General features: G+C 33.9%; 1 protein-coding gene across 1 annotated transcript in view; it reads right to left on the bottom strand.

The window, feature by feature from the left end:
• The window catches only part of LOC124365981 (AP-3 complex subunit beta-2), a 65061-nt gene that overhangs the window by 4943 nt on the left and 42191 nt on the right, over positions 1 to 17927 (bottom strand). Inside the window, 6 exon segments of the mRNA XM_046822144.1 lie at positions 5276 to 5464; positions 5965 to 6068; positions 8040 to 8235; positions 9484 to 9614; positions 9763 to 10014; positions 11294 to 11537. Coding sequence (XP_046678100.1) covers positions 5276 to 5464; positions 5965 to 6068; positions 8040 to 8235; positions 9484 to 9614; positions 9763 to 10014; positions 11294 to 11537 — 1116 coding nt within the window.

The raw sequence follows: 17927 nt of genomic DNA, 5'->3' as shown, positions 1-17927 counted from the left end.
GTGTTTTTTAACTGCTAGCTGTTAATACTGATAAATTTTGACTTTCTATTAAATTTATGAAAGGGGAAAAATTTGCTGAAAAACGTTACAGAAATTGAATGTTACATTTCCTTATATAAAAATTCTAACTAATATAAAAAAGTTTTTTTTGTCTTTAGTAGTATAATACCAAAAAAGACGATCCTTGCATCTCAAGCAACTGTTGTCTCATTTCTATTCTTTCTGTTTTCAGTAAAATTTATGTTATGTTAAAATTGTGAAAGAATTGTGTTAAAATATGAAACATTTCTAGACTATTTCGAAATTTTATCTCCTGAACAGTATGGGTTCAGGAAACACAAATTGATTATCGATGCTGTATCAGATCTCATTCACAATATTGGTGTTTACTTGGAAAGGAGAAAACATGTGCTAAGCTTATTTCTCAACCTTTAAAAAGCTTTTGACTGTAAGCATCATGTGACACTGTTGCATCAGTTTTGGACAAGTGGTATTCAGGGTTTGCCGCTTGATTGGCTCTCATCTTATCTTACAAACTGGGAAAAATGCGTGAAGATTTCAACTGCAGTCAGGAACAATGAAAATGCCCGATGGTGTCACTCAAGGGTCAATACTGACACCAGTTCCCATTTTTTAAGGTTTCCTCATTTATGTCAACAGGTTGAATTCTTCAATCCAGAATGGAAAGATGATTCAATATGCTGACAACACGTCAGAGTCTTCTTAGAGGAATCTGAAATCCACAAGTTCCTTGGTCTATACCTTGATCGAGGGTCGACTTGGGACTATCATACTAAAGGTTGCTTCCGGCATTTATATCCTATGCAAACTTGCAAAATTTTGTTCCATGGATGTATTAAAAACATGCTATTACGGTTTGATACATCCACATTTATCTTAACATTTGAGATTGTGAGGGAGCTGTTTTAAATATAAACTTGAAAGAGTATTTTGAGCACAAATGAACTCCAGAGAGTCGTGCAAAGATGCCTTCAGGGAGCTTGAAGTATTAACTCTACCCTGCCTCTGTATTCTGGAGGTTACCCTGTACTGTTGATTCAAATGCGAATTGGTACAAACAAGGCAGGGACGACCACCAATATGAGACGAGGTAGAGACAACTTCAGAAATGACCGACACAGAACGATAGCGTTTCAACACTTGTCTCAAATTGGTGTGAGGCTGATCAATAAGCTTCCTGACAGTATTAAACATCTAAATAATCTCACACCGTGATTACAAAACCCACTGGTGTCAAATGGGTTTTTCTCCGTTGAAGAGTTTATGATGGGCTGGAGGGAAAATACTTGAAAATTATTAATTAGTAATTGATAGTCAATGTAAACCCCCAGTTCTGATATCTAAAACGACAAAACAAAATTTTTGGATTAGTATTATAGTAATATTTATAATAGTATTGATGTATGGTATGCAATTGTGTGATTGTTTATGCAATTAAGGAAATATTATTATTGAATATAATTAGAATTTAACCACTTTGAGTGCCACAGCATATTTTCCCAAGTCATACGTATAAATTCCCGGAGGGACATTTCCTTCTGTTTTGTAAGCGTGGGTGGGGAAAAAAAAACTATATTAAAAAAAACTATTCAACCGATTTTTAGTTTGTGTGATTTATATAAAAAACAAGGTATTTTTTATCCATATAAATATTATAATTTTATTTTATATTTACACAAAAGAATGTAGTAGATTAACAAAAAACTAAAAAAAAAACTTAAATTTTTATAATATATACAATATTTTTTTAGCTATACCATATGAAAGAGCATGAATAAAAAACTGAACAAAAATCATACATAATATGGTTGTGTTACAGTAATATTTAATACCAGATACTGCAATATATACAAAATACAAACCAAAAAGCAATTTTAGTTCAAGTTTGTCTCAAAAGTTTAGAAAAAAGATTATAACTATCCTTATTTCACTCAATGACGTAAAGTCTACTGTAAAAATACTAAATGTATATAAAAAAGTATAAACAAAAATCTCACTTACTTATTTCTCTCAGGGATTACTGATTGTTCATTGTTGTTTACTTTTTCATTGGTTATTCCAAAATTAAAAAAAAATGTTTTTTCTATATACACAAATACTATTTACACTGTCCCTATCATCATTTTACTTCTTGCAATATGTGAATATTGAGACACTTTGGTATGAACTCCTTTCTCACCACTTGAACAAATACAGTAGGTTGACGGAGGTTGTTTCGTGGGTCTGCTGTGCTACACTCCTTACATGAGGCACTGCATTTTTTTGAGGTAGCTGTTCTAAGCCAAATAAATTCTCCTTGGGGTTGGTCATGAGGAGGAGGGGGATTTTTGCTTATCAATCCGATTCTTTCCCAATTTTTCAGATAATAATTTGTGTTTGACGTATATTCTTGCAAACGATTCATTGGTTTTTCCAATACAGGACTCTTTGTGCTCGACGGCACTACAATATACTGTATATGGGATTCAGCCAGTACATTCGGTTCATGACATCTAAACACTACTACTTCCCAATATATCAGGGTGGGTGGGTTACGGGCGGCTCTATCATGGGGGGGGGACGAGCTGCTGTGAGGGTACGTATAGCATGCAATGTCAGATGTATCTATACCCTCCCATTATTATGTGGTGTTAAGCAAAAGACTATTTGGTCTGCCTGGAGGCTTAGAAATAACATTGAAGTTGGCAATCTGGTTTCTACTAAGTCTTCTGGATTACTTCAGTAGTTGTTGCCTTGGAAGATGTAGACAACAATAATACTTGTTTTTTTTTTAGATTGCTTGTCTCTGTGGCCACAAAGAAGAATAAAATCGTTTCCTCATAAATTTTGTCACACCGACATCAAACCTTGGACTTCGTTTAAAATGCTCTGGTAGACCCTTTCGATTGCCTCTGATTGTTCCTGTGAAGTTACGTAGTACCAAACACTTGTAAAGATATTCTACTAGAGGCAGTGTGAAAAAGTAGTTGTCGCAAAAAAAAAATGGTTACCCTTTACCTCTATGTAGTTGCACATAGTAAGTAATTTCTTTAAAACATAGTATCCAGTTACCCAAATCTTTCATTTTCTGCCTTTTCTATGGGATCATCATGACGTGAACCTTTATAAACAAAAAAATGCTGGCACAGTAATGGGTGATCCGAATCACTACTGAATCAGCCATAGTTTGATCCCCATCTATGATGCTTTTTTATTTGGCAAAGTACTGCTTTCAGAATGCAGAATTGTTTCATGATTTTGTTCACTATTAGAGATCATCAACAGAAAACTTCTTTGTGGGCTAGTGTAGTGGTGTCTGAATAAAATATTAGCTGTTCAATGATTGGATGAAATTTATTGCATAAGAGGTCATAAGGTTGGACAGCTAACCTTCATTGTTTACCAAATGAAAGAACTTCAAAATAAGCTGGAATCGATTACAGGTGACACATCTGTCTAAACCAAACTTATTGAGTAGAGAGAATTGTGGACCAATAGCTATTAAATGGTTGGCTGAGTCGTACTATACCCATATTCAAAATAACAACAAAAGCTTTTATTTCATCCACAGTGACTTGTTTCTGCATACCTATTAGTTTTCTCTGGCTAAACTGGAAAAAAAGTTTTTTTTTTTAAATTTGTAGAAAATAAATAAAAATAAGCTAGAGGGCCAGACTGGGGGGGGGGCGGGGTGGCATATGTTTAGGGCCCGGAAGTTCACCATACAAGACAGGGTCCAAAGGAAAAATCGTCATCTGGGCCAAACTTCTAACCAACGTTTCTCACTGGTTCATTGCTCGAGTTCCAAAGAGACTCATCCTCAACAGGTGAAGTGACTGGATTATTGTTCCAATAATTCAGGTTCTGGGACGGGGGAACATTGTATGGGAGTGAGGGTCATCTACATTTTCAATCATCGGACTAAATTTCTATTTGATATAGCAGAACAAAGCTCACTACTAACACTAATACAGTCAGGGTCTCTTGTGCGGAGGGGGGGGGGGGTAATCCAAAAATTCGCACTTTTAGAGGGGGCTCTTTTCTTTTTGTTTCTTCATTGGAGTTGATGTAGAAGGCCCAGCTCTAGCTTCAAAGAAGAACCCGAATCGACAGAGGAAGGCTCATACATTTTCTTGTCGGCATCTGTATCGTACAAGTTCACTAGATAATTGCAACCAATAATCATCATCAGAATCGTTTTTCCTGAACAGATCAAGCCTTTCTCTCACTTTTATCCCCTTCATCACCCTCCCCTCACTAACACACTGGTAGTAGCAGATGTATCTACAGTTGTGTATGTTTGCGTCTAGGGCGGTCTAATATATCTTCGTCACCAAAAACGTTTTTTTTCTACTCATTTTTATTTGTAATTGTAGCAAAATAAAAGGTTCACACAGGCCTACAATATAAACCTTACTTCACACTAAAATCAACAGTAGTTTGATTGGAATTTGCGGTTTTTTACTTCATCACCAATTCTCTCGACAATAAAATATACAACAGGCCTACAATATAACCTTACTTCTATAAAACCTTACTTCACCTCTTAAATCAATAGTTTGATTGGAACTTGCGGTTTACTTCATCACAATTCAAACAATAAAATATACATCACTAAACAAATAAACACGAAAAAAAGAAGTTTATAAGTGCATTGTAAGTTTTACTGAACATAATTAATTGCAGAATAGTAATAACAACAGTTTTCAGCATAAACACACGAAAACTAGCACAATGTAAACACCCCAACGAACCAAACTGTGTAGGTTAATGGCAACAAGTAGCAGACTGAACCAAACTATTGCGTTCAATTCTGTTTTTTTTTCTGATGGCAAATAACTACAAGGGACGCGCGGTGAATCAATAAAAATCAATCACAATCGATTGTTCGAAATATGTAAATTTGCCGTGAAATAAGTTATTTGTCAAAACAAAAATGAATTATATGTGATATTAATCAATACACATATCGTCTACTGGGTAGATGCTTGGCAATTTATGGACGGTGCCACATTTCACAACATCTACTATGTAGACGCTGCGGCACTCAAAGGAATATAAAATACAGTGCAGAGAGGCGGTCAAGCATAGGCACTACATATAATTTTAATTTCATAACATTCCTAGCATTTGTTGGATAGTATAGATGTTTATAAATTGCATTTCTTTTAAATATGAATGGCAGCCACATCCTACTTGGGAGTGGAAATGAAGACTTCGTTCGCTACAGACACGATACCAACAATAACTGCCATTGGTGAGCTGAGACACAAACCTTGTCAGTGACCCTGATGTCAGTAAGGGGCCCTGCTGTGTGGTTGGTGAAAGTCAGCTGGAGGGTCGCCATGGCGGGGGAGTACAGGTGGGGGGCCCGGGTGAATCGAGAGCTCACACTCAGTCCACCACCAGACACTTTGTTCAGTACCTCAACACTCTTGGCAGGAATGTAAGCTGCACTTGCCAGCTGCAATCATTAGAACAGTGGTGACTTTATTACTTCAGGTTAGAATATTACAAGAAGTACTTAAATTGAAACTTAGTGGTGGACTTCTCAGAATCATCAAGTCAATAAAAATAATCCAATATAAATTTATTAAATTTTAGCGCACTGGTACCTTAAAAATTTCACACAGAAAGTTAAACAACAGAGGTACATCATGTCCAAACTCGCTTTAAAGTTTTCTTTAATCGTAAAATTGATTTGATACTCTCCTTTGAGTATAGCTATGATTATAAATCATTAAGAAAATTACTTTAAGTGCCCCATGTGCTGACTTTGTAGTCTTAGATGTTCACTACCAATATCATTACGTAATTATGTTTACACTACATAAATATATATTAAGTTATGAACTTGTTACCTCCATTAAAGGAGTGATACAACAGCTGTACGTGAACTATTAAGTTAAATAGAAAGACAACGGCAGGGCATCTAAAAGAACAAATAACAACTAATGTTTTTACCTGAATGGACGAGGCTGCAACGTTCTGAGACGTAGGAGTGGCAACAAGGGGTGTCAGGAAACCTCCCAGAGAAGGTGTCATTAGAGGAGTCATGGTTGGAGCATCTGAATACAACAGAAAAAAATGTTCTTGAATATCTACATGGTATAAACACTGATTTCCTCAGGAATGCAAGAAATATTAAGAACTTCATTTGAAGGAATGTGCAAGCACAAATACACATTTGCTGAAATATTTGAACATCACACTAATAATGATCAACTCTACAGTTCCAACTGAGAAAACTGTTTTTCTCTACAGTTCCAACAAAATTAACTTTGATCAAAAACTTGTCTTAACCTTTTGGGGTATATAGGCAAACTCTTTCTATACTTCTTGCCACATATTACATAACTTCTGACTTCGGTATCTCGGCCGTTCTGGTCCAGTGCCAGACTCAGTCCGACATCTGTTGCAACATGAATATCTAACAAAAAAAGAAATTCAGATTCATATTTGATCAATGTAATATAAAATGTAAAAAAATGAAAATGTAAAAAATTAAATAAAGAATTATTATTATATATTATTTAACGTCTCTGTAGATCTTGTGAAAGGGTTTTAAATAACCAGTCACAAGTTACCTTCCTCTATGGTTCCACTTTCGACACTACTGCGATGCGAAGTTGAAAATATACATAGTGCTTATTTTCAACCAACTAATGACTTGTAAGTGTCTGCTGCTGTGTGGTTAAACATTTATTTTGAATCTGTTTAGCGATGGATAGAGATGTATTATTATTATTGAGTTGTCAACAAATAAACATGTAAAGTGGGTTTTCATTTTCAACTGAAATGGCGTCAACGAGTCGAGGGGGCAGTGATGCAAATGTTTTGCACGAGAATGATTTTGAGGATGCACTTTTTAATTTTTATAGTGATGATGATGATGATGATGATGTTGATCCTGAATTTGCTATTTCTGAGGATGAAAGTGATCGTGATTTAGATGATAATGAGACTAAACATCAACCTTCAGCACCAGGTAGGGTTAAGCCTAGGCCTAGGCCCACACAAACTTGGACTCAATCCTCACTCGTGTTTTGACTAGTATCACATTACAAAAAACTTTTGAAGTGAAAAAGAACCCAAGTAATATATGTAGGCCTAATTATGTTTCAAATAGCCTACTTTGTTCAAAAAAGCACACCAACCAACCCACTTCTACAGTTTACCAATGTAATTAGTACTACATTCTTTCATAAGCTAAAATGTTGGTGTTTTACTTAATCAAATACGTTAAATACATAGCGCAACATACATTTTTATTTTTAAATTACATAATTCATAAGCCATGTAGGTACTTAATTATGTAGGTATTTAGAATATGTCTAATACTTACATGATTGGTACTTCCTTACAGTTTTGACTCAGAAAGAAATATAAAGTAGGTAAAAAACCTTAACAAAAATGTATTTTTACTATATTTGAAAAATAATGAATACAAATTTTATTTTTTAGTAACCTAACTTTTTACAACAATGGTATAAGGTTTTTCTTTGAAAAAAAAAAAAAAAACAAGAGTTTATTGGTTTATAGTGACACTCTTTCTTACTAATATAACAGGATTTCCGTATCACCGGAACTTTTATTATTTTAATACTACTACAAAACATAAATTTAAGAACAAAAATGTAAATGTAATATGTGGCAAGATGTTTCCACATTTAATTTGCAATCATTCTCGTAAACCCCTGTATTCCAAAAATTTTACATTTTGCATAAAACATCATTTCTACATAGATGAGAATGAGTTCTATGATGGTGCATGTCCAATTAAGGAAATTGGCTGACTGTCATTGAAGCTTATCATTCAGTTGGCTGACACAATTTCTTTTATCTAATTCAAATATTTGTGAAAATTTCTTTACTGTATGATTGTCTGTAGATAGGACATCTCAGAGTAAAATTAGCTATAGTCTTGAAACTTTGCATGTAATCCAAGCGAAGGCTGTTATGCCACATGTGTTGTGGTGTACTCCTACTTTGTAATAATGAGTCAATACAATGTTTCTACCATTTGCTGACCACCTCACCTTCACTGAAGTCTAACAGCAGATCCAGGTTGGACTTGGGAGTGGCCTGAGGGGTGACAGCTGGCTGTTGTTTCTTCTTGACAGGAGTGACAGCGACCGGAGTACCGGAGGAACTGTCATCATCACTCTCTTCCTCAGATGAGTCTTCACTCTCACTCTCACTTTCCTTGGTATTGGCTTGGACTGTATTGGGCTTCTGCAAGAGAGCAGTACTCTTGTTAGAGAAAACCTAGTAAATAAAACAAATGTGTATGTATATTAAAATTAATCTTAACATTGGCAAGTTTTTGATTTAACATTCCCTGATATAAATTTTTCAAAACAGAAGTCATTTCAATGTTTTAATATTAAAAAAGATCACTGCTACAATACTTAAGACAAAAATAAAACCTTGCAATTATTAAATTCAGGCTGTCTTAATTCAGAAGTTCACTTTTTTACTTAGGTCCAAAATTATTTAATTATCTTCCTTAGTCTAATAGAGATCAGACAGTTCTATATCATTTCAGGCTCACTTAAAAGATCACTTGGGCAAAAGAGATCAGGGGTTATCATGATGTGATGCAGCAGGCCTTAATTGGCCTGCACTCAATAACCAACAACTGACAACTGACCGGTGTTCAATAGTGAATATTAATCGTTAGGGCAGAAACAACATGTGATTCCATGATGATAATTCAGATATTGATGAATGATGATGAGGATGGATAAAGAGTGCGTCAGGACACAAAATGGATTTGCCACAAATCTGATGATGTTCTGTGTATCTAAGAATGATTCAAAACCCTTCACATCAATAAAAACTTCTAATGTGCCTTTAATAAACTGGGAACTGAACACCTAGTGCCTTGTCCCAGTATTTATGTAACAAATACTAACAAATATTGATTTAAAGTAATACTGTATAATATTAACCGATAATTTTTTAATTTTTGTAAAAATTGAAATAAATTGTTACTAAAAATGAATAATTTTTTTCTAAAATGTAGCTTTAAAAAAATAAAAATCTAAAAAAACTTACTCTTTGGGGCATGACTGCTGTGAAAAAATCCCTCCAGTCCAAGAGTTAATCAGTAGAACATAAACTTAATGCATTATTCATAATAAAAATTAAATGCACTGGTGCTGGTGGATTTAGTAATAATAATAATGATAATAAAATTATAATAAAAAAGTGTAGTAATGTATTTCATTTGTATATAGAATAATCAACTAATATTGTCACAAATAATCACACTATATGATAGTTATTTCGGTTTTTTAGATATCTTAACCAGGAGATTGTTATAAACTAATTCTAAATATAAAAAAAACAATCAAAATATAAAAATAAACATACTGTTGTTGGCCCATATAATAATAAACAACCAACTTAACTTTAAACATTCTAAATTAAAACTGAATGAGATTTTAATCTTGGACTATCACATATGACTCAATTTACCTTAGTTGCATCTTCACTGGCCGATTCACTCTCTGACTCGCTCTCACTTTCTGAGGAATCCTCTTCATCTCCTGACTCTTCTTCTCCTTCTTCCTCTTCCCCTTCAGAGCTTCCTCCTGATCCTTCGGATTCTGAACAGAAGTTATAGTTTAAACATTTTACAAGGTTCATAAATTATATATTCCACTTATGGAAAGAATAGGTAACCCTGCAAACAATAAGTATTGCCTTTCAAGTCATGATAACATTTGACATAACTCAAACTGGAAGTCCCCTTACCATCAGGTGGTGAACTGTCCGACTCAGAATAGAAGGACTTCTTCTTCTTGGTGGGCTTCTGGGCGGATTTGTTGGTGAAGAAGGAGTTGTCCTGTGCCTGCTCTGTGTTGGTGGTGGCAGCTGGAGTTGGATCCACCACGTTGCGCTCCCCAACACTCGGGGCGGTCTCAGGGAACTGAGGCAAGTCATGGTAGCCTGCCGCTCGCGTGTTTATATAGTGTGAGAGAGAACCCAACTGCAGTTGTTCTTGGTCTAGACAACAGAACTGTGATCCTCAGATGGTGCATGACTATTAGGATACATGTAGTAAAAACTGTCCACTAGTCCTCAACGTGAAATAACAAAGGTAAAGGTAGAACTACAATGGGAAGTCACCACAGACTAGACTGGCACTTTTTGTAGTTTCTTACCTATACAGTACACTAGTTACGGTCAAATCAAAATTTCTAAATCACAACTCAAGATTCAAATAAAAAAAAAAAAAACATTGTCAAATCTCAAATTATGAATTGCAAACAATTTTTTTAGACTAAGTTTGATTGGAACAAAATTATCACCAAGTCAACTTCTGTAATTGTGACTAATTTCTAATCATCATTAAAACTTATGTAGGCAATGATTTTTCTAACGTATTGACCCAAAATTACAAACGTCTAACCATATTGTTTAATATGTACTAGCCAGATTAGATAACAATAACACTCTTACAACACCTCAGCTCGGGCACTTCCATCTCCATTCAAGACTTAGGTCTTGAGTCTGTATCAATCTATCAATCACCACAAGAGAGGAGTCTGTATCAATCACCACAAGAGAGACATGACAGAACATAAGAATATTTTTCCAATTGAATGATTCATTATTCACAAGTTTAAAATAAGGATGATTTCACCTGCAACTGTAACCGGCTTGGGAGAACTGTTTCCAGATCATCCATATGACATACATGTTTATTACCAATGTAATTTACTAAAAATATTTCATAAAAAGTGTTTATTTCAAATAAACTAAATATGTAAATATATAAGCAGTATGGACGTTAAAGGTTGGAACATATGATAAGTGTTATTTATTTATCAAAGCAAATGCTGGGGTAATATTCTGTTGTGCTTAAGTAATTATTACTAGACCTAGTCTTGGAAAAAATTGTCTGTGAGTCAACCATCTCAAACTCTACAAAAATAATCAAATGCAAATACTACAGTCGACCTATAGACTGAAAATAGAGTTAGATAAAATACTGTATCCACAAGTTTTGTAAAAAAACTATATTGGTGATTACAGCAACTGGGTTTTGCTTCATGCAAATTTCTCCCTTGTGCTGTAATAGAGGTTATTACATAACAATGAAATGAATGTCAAGCCTTCTATACCACTCAACCTTATATACAACAAAAACATTGTACTCGGATGATAATATTATTGCAATTAACAATTTACACAACACTTACCTTGTACCCATTCTACTCAGCTTTTACTTTACAATCTCTTAAATCATGTTCTTTAATACCAAGTTAACTTCATTTGTTACCTTTGAACTTGGAATTGAGCTGGGGTGCCGGCTTGGTTGCGAGGAAGATCTGGTGAGCATGTTGTGCAAACGGGTTGTCGGTATGCACAAACTGACGTAGAAAGCGTGAACGGTCACGTATGTCATAGTTCTGGTCGTAACGTGCCAGGCTGAACACGTACTGACACAGCAGTTTTGTCTGGTCCGGGTTCGTCAGGTAAAGCTTCACAGCAAGGTTTAAAACCTGGAGCTTCACTATGTCCTCCTATTACAGGAAAGATTATTATTTAATTTATCAAAAATGAGGAAATTTTAATACAACTTTTTTATAAACACACTGTTTTGCCCCAATGCTTCTTCCAATCTATTAAATAAAATTCTAGGAAACTATCATTACATTTTCATTTGTAAAATTCCACTTTTTTGTTATTGCCTACTTAGTTACTTTTCTTACTTGATTAGAAAAATGAAATCTCATCTGGTATCTTATATAAATTAAAAATTTTTGGCCTTTAATTTTCTCAAATGTCTAAAACTACGATCTTTACTATTGAATATCTCAACAGATCCCAGTAGAAGAAGATGTATAATAGTCTGCTATTGTAGGATGTGCTACTAGTAGCTAGTCAGTCAACTTTATTTAGTTTAAATTTATTTTTCATGCCCAAACCAGTTTTGATTAATTCAATAAACATAGCTGTACTGAAGTGTGTGTGAAAATTAGTGTAAAGTCCTTCCATCAATTTTAATATCTACTATTTCTACTATTATTATTAATATTATCTAAGAAGTGACAAAACACCTACATGTCTGTGTAGTTGGCAGTGCAACTTCAAAGTATTGTTATAGAACCTATTATACCAAACGTTTGTTCTTCGTTTGTGCACGCAATACCTACGTTTGTGCTCGATATATTCCCTAACAAAAAATAATTTTCAAAAGCACTGCCAACTTCACACGAGCAGTGCAACTTCAAAATATTTGAACGAAACCGGTGCCAATCGTTTGTGCTTCGTTAGTGCACGTTTGTGCTTCACTGCGGAAGTAAAAAAAACGAATTTTTGAAGCACTGCCAACTTCACATGAGCAGTGCAACTTCAAAATATTTGAATGAAACCGGTGCCAATCGTTTGTGCACTCATTCCCGACGTTTGTGTTTCACTGCGGAAGTCAAGAAAAGGAATTTTTTGAGCACAGCCAACTTCACACGAGCAGTGCAACTTTAAAAATTTTGTACAAAACCGTTGCCAATCGTTTGTGCTTCGTTTGTGCACACATTCCCGATGTATGTGCTTCACTGCGGAAGTAAAAAAAAGGAATTTTTTAAGCAATGCAAAATTCACATGAGCAGTGCAACTTAAAATTTTTTGAACAAAACCGGTGCCAATCGTTTGTGCACTATCCCGTTTGTGCTCTATTTCTTGACGTCTAAAAAGAATTTTCATAAGCACTGGTAACTTCATACGAGCAGTGAAACTTGTTTAGAAATATTGTATAACAAAGGAATGTTGTAATGAAACTCATTGTATAGTAACAAATATTTATGGACTTTTAAACGTCATGTGATATTTACATTCCACATATTATTAATAATAATGTATAAAACACTAAACAATTTAACTGAAAAATCATGTTACTGTTATACTAATACACAATTATTTAATATTGAATATTCATACTTTGATATTATTGACGTTGAAATGTACATACCATTAAAAATCATCAGTTCCATTCAAACTTAACTTATAACACTTTTTACTTTCTTATTTTGCACATTGTTTATACATGGCAAACAATACAAATATTACACTAATAATATTTTAAAGCATATTTTAAATAATGTACACATTTAATCTAAAAATAATTATATATCCTATTTTATTTGTAGAATAAATTTTGTCACTATTAAGTACATTATAAAATACTATGCTATACAGTACATGTTCTCGCACATGCATATACAGTATATAAATCACGAATCAAATGTATATGAAGAGTATATTGACAATTATACAAAGTAATATTAAATTTTACACTTACAACGCGTCTTTAATTATACAATATAAGGGAAGTAGAGATTATGAAACTATTTTGACAATACATTTAAATGTACCAGTACATGGTTTGCTAACAAAGAACTATAGAATACTATTTATAATTTATAAAACAATGTAAAAAAAAAAAAAAACATTTAGCCCGATATCATACATACAGCAGGAATTTACTAGTATTAATGTTACCTTTATGTTATAGAGCCTTAATTGTTTTAAAACATAAATTTGAAAAATCATATTTCTTGACAAAAGATTACTTGATATATTTATATAAAAATTCAACTAAAAATTTTATCTTATTTCAAATGTTCACAACGCAGTGCAATTATTAATAGAACTTAATAGTATAATATATCAAAGTATATCACGCTTATTGCTAGTCTTTTAAACTGAAACACTTCATTATATAAAAAACTTGACCGTGTACTACGTTAAATTATAAGTATATAATAATAAACAATGAAATAGTCATCAACACATGAAAACACTTTATCGTATGGTATTTAAAAGTTGATAATATGATATTGTTATTAAATGTTATATTTAAAAGTCTAAACATTCTCTACCTTAAAATTTTACACGATATATAAGCACATGTTACCTAATTAACTTCAAATAAAATTTTGCAAAGTGGAAGTTAAATTAATATGAACTAAACAAATCAAAACTACTATATAATGCATGAGTATTTAAAAGATTATCCCTTAACACTGTATTTAACCTTTCAAAACCACTTTAATCCAAATAAATGACAGCTGAATTAAAATTATTATTTAATTAAATGGTGAAATTATTCTAATATACAAATAGAATTTCTAGTAGTTAAAAAAAAATTATTTTAACTACTCCTCCTCACCGTCAAAATTCATGTACTTATACAACAGTAGCTTTGAATCTTTTCGTATACATTATTAAGTGAGGACACACCTGTTGTTTATTTGATATATGTTTTAATACCGTTCTGGCCAACCCGTCATACAACTCCCATGTATCATTTCCGTGTGTCTTAGTGTAAGTCACATAATGACGAGGGCGAAACGCGATCAAGCCATTTAAGTAATATTCCTGATCGCCTATTTCAATGTAAACTGGAATTTCATTTAATGAGCATTTTCGATTGAACAATTTATCATGATCTATTGCGTTGTCAGTGTACTGTATATATTCAGTATCGATCAACGAGTGGTCTTGTCCAACCATTGTTATTTTCGTATCGCCTGTGCATGGAGGTAAACATTTTGTTTTAATATCTGCAGAGCTACAATCATGTATTGAGGGTCTTCCCTTTTTAATTGAACTATCAATAGATTCATATAATTGCTCAAAACCGTGGCTACAAATAATGAAGCTATCAGTATCTAAAATTACGTGCTTTTCTTCTGTGTTTCTTGTGCAGAATTCATTTGAGCAGTGTATATGCACAATTGCACTATATTCTGTATCTAGCAAAGATTTTTTTACATCTGTTAGGTTTGACCATAAATCATATTCCTCAGTTAATATAGTTTTCAGCTTATTTTCTGTTATCGTGGTGTTCAATGGTTTTGACAAACTGCTTATCGTTTGGGCTCTTAATTGGAAAGTTTCTAAATTGGCTCCTACAACTGCTAAGCTTTTAGCAGTTTTCATAGTTAGGTTATTACTGTTATCAATTTTGGAACGATAAGTGGATTTTCTATGTATACATTCATCAAAAGACTTGTCAAGGAGTCAAATGTACAGGTATTTTTCACTGATATGTATTTGTTACGTTCGATACGGATAGGTTGGCAATTATTACAGTTTTTCATAAGTTTGTCCATGGGAGGTTTGAGTCTATTTCCTGTCAAGGTGATTTCTGGAAACGAGTTTAAGTATTTTGATTTTTTTGGTCTCTCTGTTTTCGTTACCTTTCTTCGCCAATTCTCAAAGAAGTTTAAGTCTTCAAGGCTCTCTTCCATAGCATCTCTATGTTTATCAACAATGGTTTTTGGATTGGTGCTCATAAAATGTTTTGTTTCGTCCTCTGTTTCGTTTTCATCTACCACTCTGTTTTCTTTCTCGTCAGAAATATTTGATTTTAACGATACATGTGCTATTTTTAGGTGCTCTGAAATTGACTGGAGGTGTATATCTAAAAATTTATGTACCAGCAATGGTGTATGCTCATTTTTTAAAATCCTTCGTTTTAGGTCTGAGAAGTCACTTTCCACTGAGGCTGCAGATGCAGTAAGATACAGTGATTTAAATAAAGGCCCCATTACTCCAGACCAGGGTAAAAAATCTTTGACAATGTGAATTTCTTCGCTACAGAAGGGGCATAGTAAGGATTGATCCTATTTCCTTTTTCGCTGCACTTTTCAGCCACAAACAGTTTAATAGCTGCTGACCAATTTTCAATTGAAGGAATAGGTGGTTCTTCTTCACTTTCTTTATTAGTCTCAACATCATCTACAACTTCTTCTTCTTCAGGACCTACATCTTTAAAAACTAATATATCCTCAATATTCTTTATTCCTTCTATTTTTTCCATCAACATTTTTAGGGATTGTTCCATTGCAACAGGCTTTCTTTCTTTATTAATACCCTCGTCTTTTGATGTTGATGCAATAAGCATATTTTTCAGAATATCTTCGAAATCCTTACAACTTTGACTCTTTATTAATAGTCCTAGACATTGCAAATAGAAATCTTTCACTCGCTTGTGGTCAATCTTCCACAATTTCCATTTAGAGCATGATTTTATCATGTGTGCAACATCTATCCTTATATAACATGCAGGTAGACTTCCCATTTCATTCATAAGATACTGAAAACATTTGTCCTTGTAGTCTCTTATGTCATAGCACCTGCCAAAGGATCTGCTTACAGCCGATTGAAGTGCCTTTGAATCATCGGTCACAACTTCTTTAGGAGAAGGAGCACCGCATCGCTGCCATTCATTTAGCCAATACAGAATAGTATTGGAATCTTGCTCCTCTTTTTTTGAACAACAGGTATTTGCTGTTTTCCAGTGTGTACAACTCCTTCATACAAGAATATGTGTTGAGATTCACCATGATCTCTTATAATTTTCCTAACAAGTAAACCAGTAGCATCAATTATGGGGACAACATAATTAGATCGACACAGAATCTTGTATGTATGTAATTGCATCCGCGTATAGTAGTGAACAAAAAACTTATCAAGAGAAATATCATGAATTGAACCACTATGGGGTTGATTATGTTTCATTACTTCTAAGCACAAAACAGGATCGTTCCCATGAACTACATTGTACTGTAAATCCTTGAACTCCTGTTTAGCCTTCCGAAGTACATGATCTCGATACAAAGTAGGAGGTTCTTGCTGGTCACAAATATCCATTAGTTCATCAGCAGCGTGACAACGGAACACTGTACACGAGGTGTGGGCAAGTTTCTTTCCTACTTCAGTTCTAATCGAACCTCTAAGATATCTTTTAGTAGAGTGCATTATGCCATCCGTATCTACACATCTCCATTCCATTTCAACAGGTTCTCCTGATACGGGTTTGTGTGCTATAATTCCTTTAGCTAAATTTTTACATTTGGAATCTGTGCAGTAAGCATTGATTGTTATATAATATTCACCAACACTTGAATCGACGTTTGCTTGTGAGTTTTTTACAGCAAAGGGGCAAGGGAGTTTGTGTTGATCCCATATAAGATGTGCAATTTTTTCAGCCCAAATATAGGGCGGAAGACAAAATCTTGGTATCAATTTTCCCTGCTTTTTACTTTTCATTTTAGTGTACACTGGCTGCATTGCTTCAAAATCTTCATACGGTATGAACACCTTAAAGGTTTTTTGAGGTGGTACTAAACTGTTATGTGTGACTTCCTGGTCGGATGATGATGAAGAGTTTTTGTCGTCATCATCAGTGGGACAAAGCAAGGGTCTTTTCTTAGTTGAATCGTTGCAAACACCTAATTTTTCTTTAATTGAAGTCAGTACATTGTTCCGATTGGCCCTTACAATAGTATACACATGTTTTGGAGTTATTCTTGATTCAAGTTTATCAGAAATTTTTTTCCAAACTTCATGAGTTGGACCCAGTACTTCACCATTCTTATTTAAAATGGCGGATTCTTCAGATGCATGATTAACAATCTCGTCTGGTTTAACTGTTGACTGCTTCGGCATCTGTAAAAAGTAAATTAAATGACTTTTAACAAAAATTATCCTATACTATACCATGGGGAACTTAAATTGCATATGCCCTTTCAGAACTAAAAACCTATAAAAAAGTGTAACAAATTGATGTATTTTATAATTTGGAATACAAACAAACCTAGGAACTAAGATAATAAGGATTTCTTATATTTATAACAATTTTAATGTTTCAAAAATTCTGGAAAGGGCGTGAAAGACCTGTCTGTGCTGATCAGGAACAACCGATGAGCCTGCAAACCTCGTTAATTATGAGTGTCGCATGACCATGTTTGAGGTTTGTCTTACAGCACCAATTTTACGACGTTCGCCGTATGAGATTTATTAGGTTGGCAGTTTATTGCATAGCTCTGTGCCAAACGGTTCAACCACAGGAGATTGCGGCCGGGTAGTCTGAAACATTCTGTATTAATGACTCATTTTCAGAAATA

This window comes from Homalodisca vitripennis, chromosome 7 (genome assembly GCF_021130785.1).
Source record: "Homalodisca vitripennis isolate AUS2020 chromosome 7, UT_GWSS_2.1, whole genome shotgun sequence".
Lineage (NCBI taxonomy): Eukaryota > Metazoa > Arthropoda > Insecta > Hemiptera > Cicadellidae > Homalodisca > Homalodisca vitripennis.
Note: the sequence above shows the minus strand (reverse complement) of the source record. Positions and strands in the feature narration are given on the sequence as shown.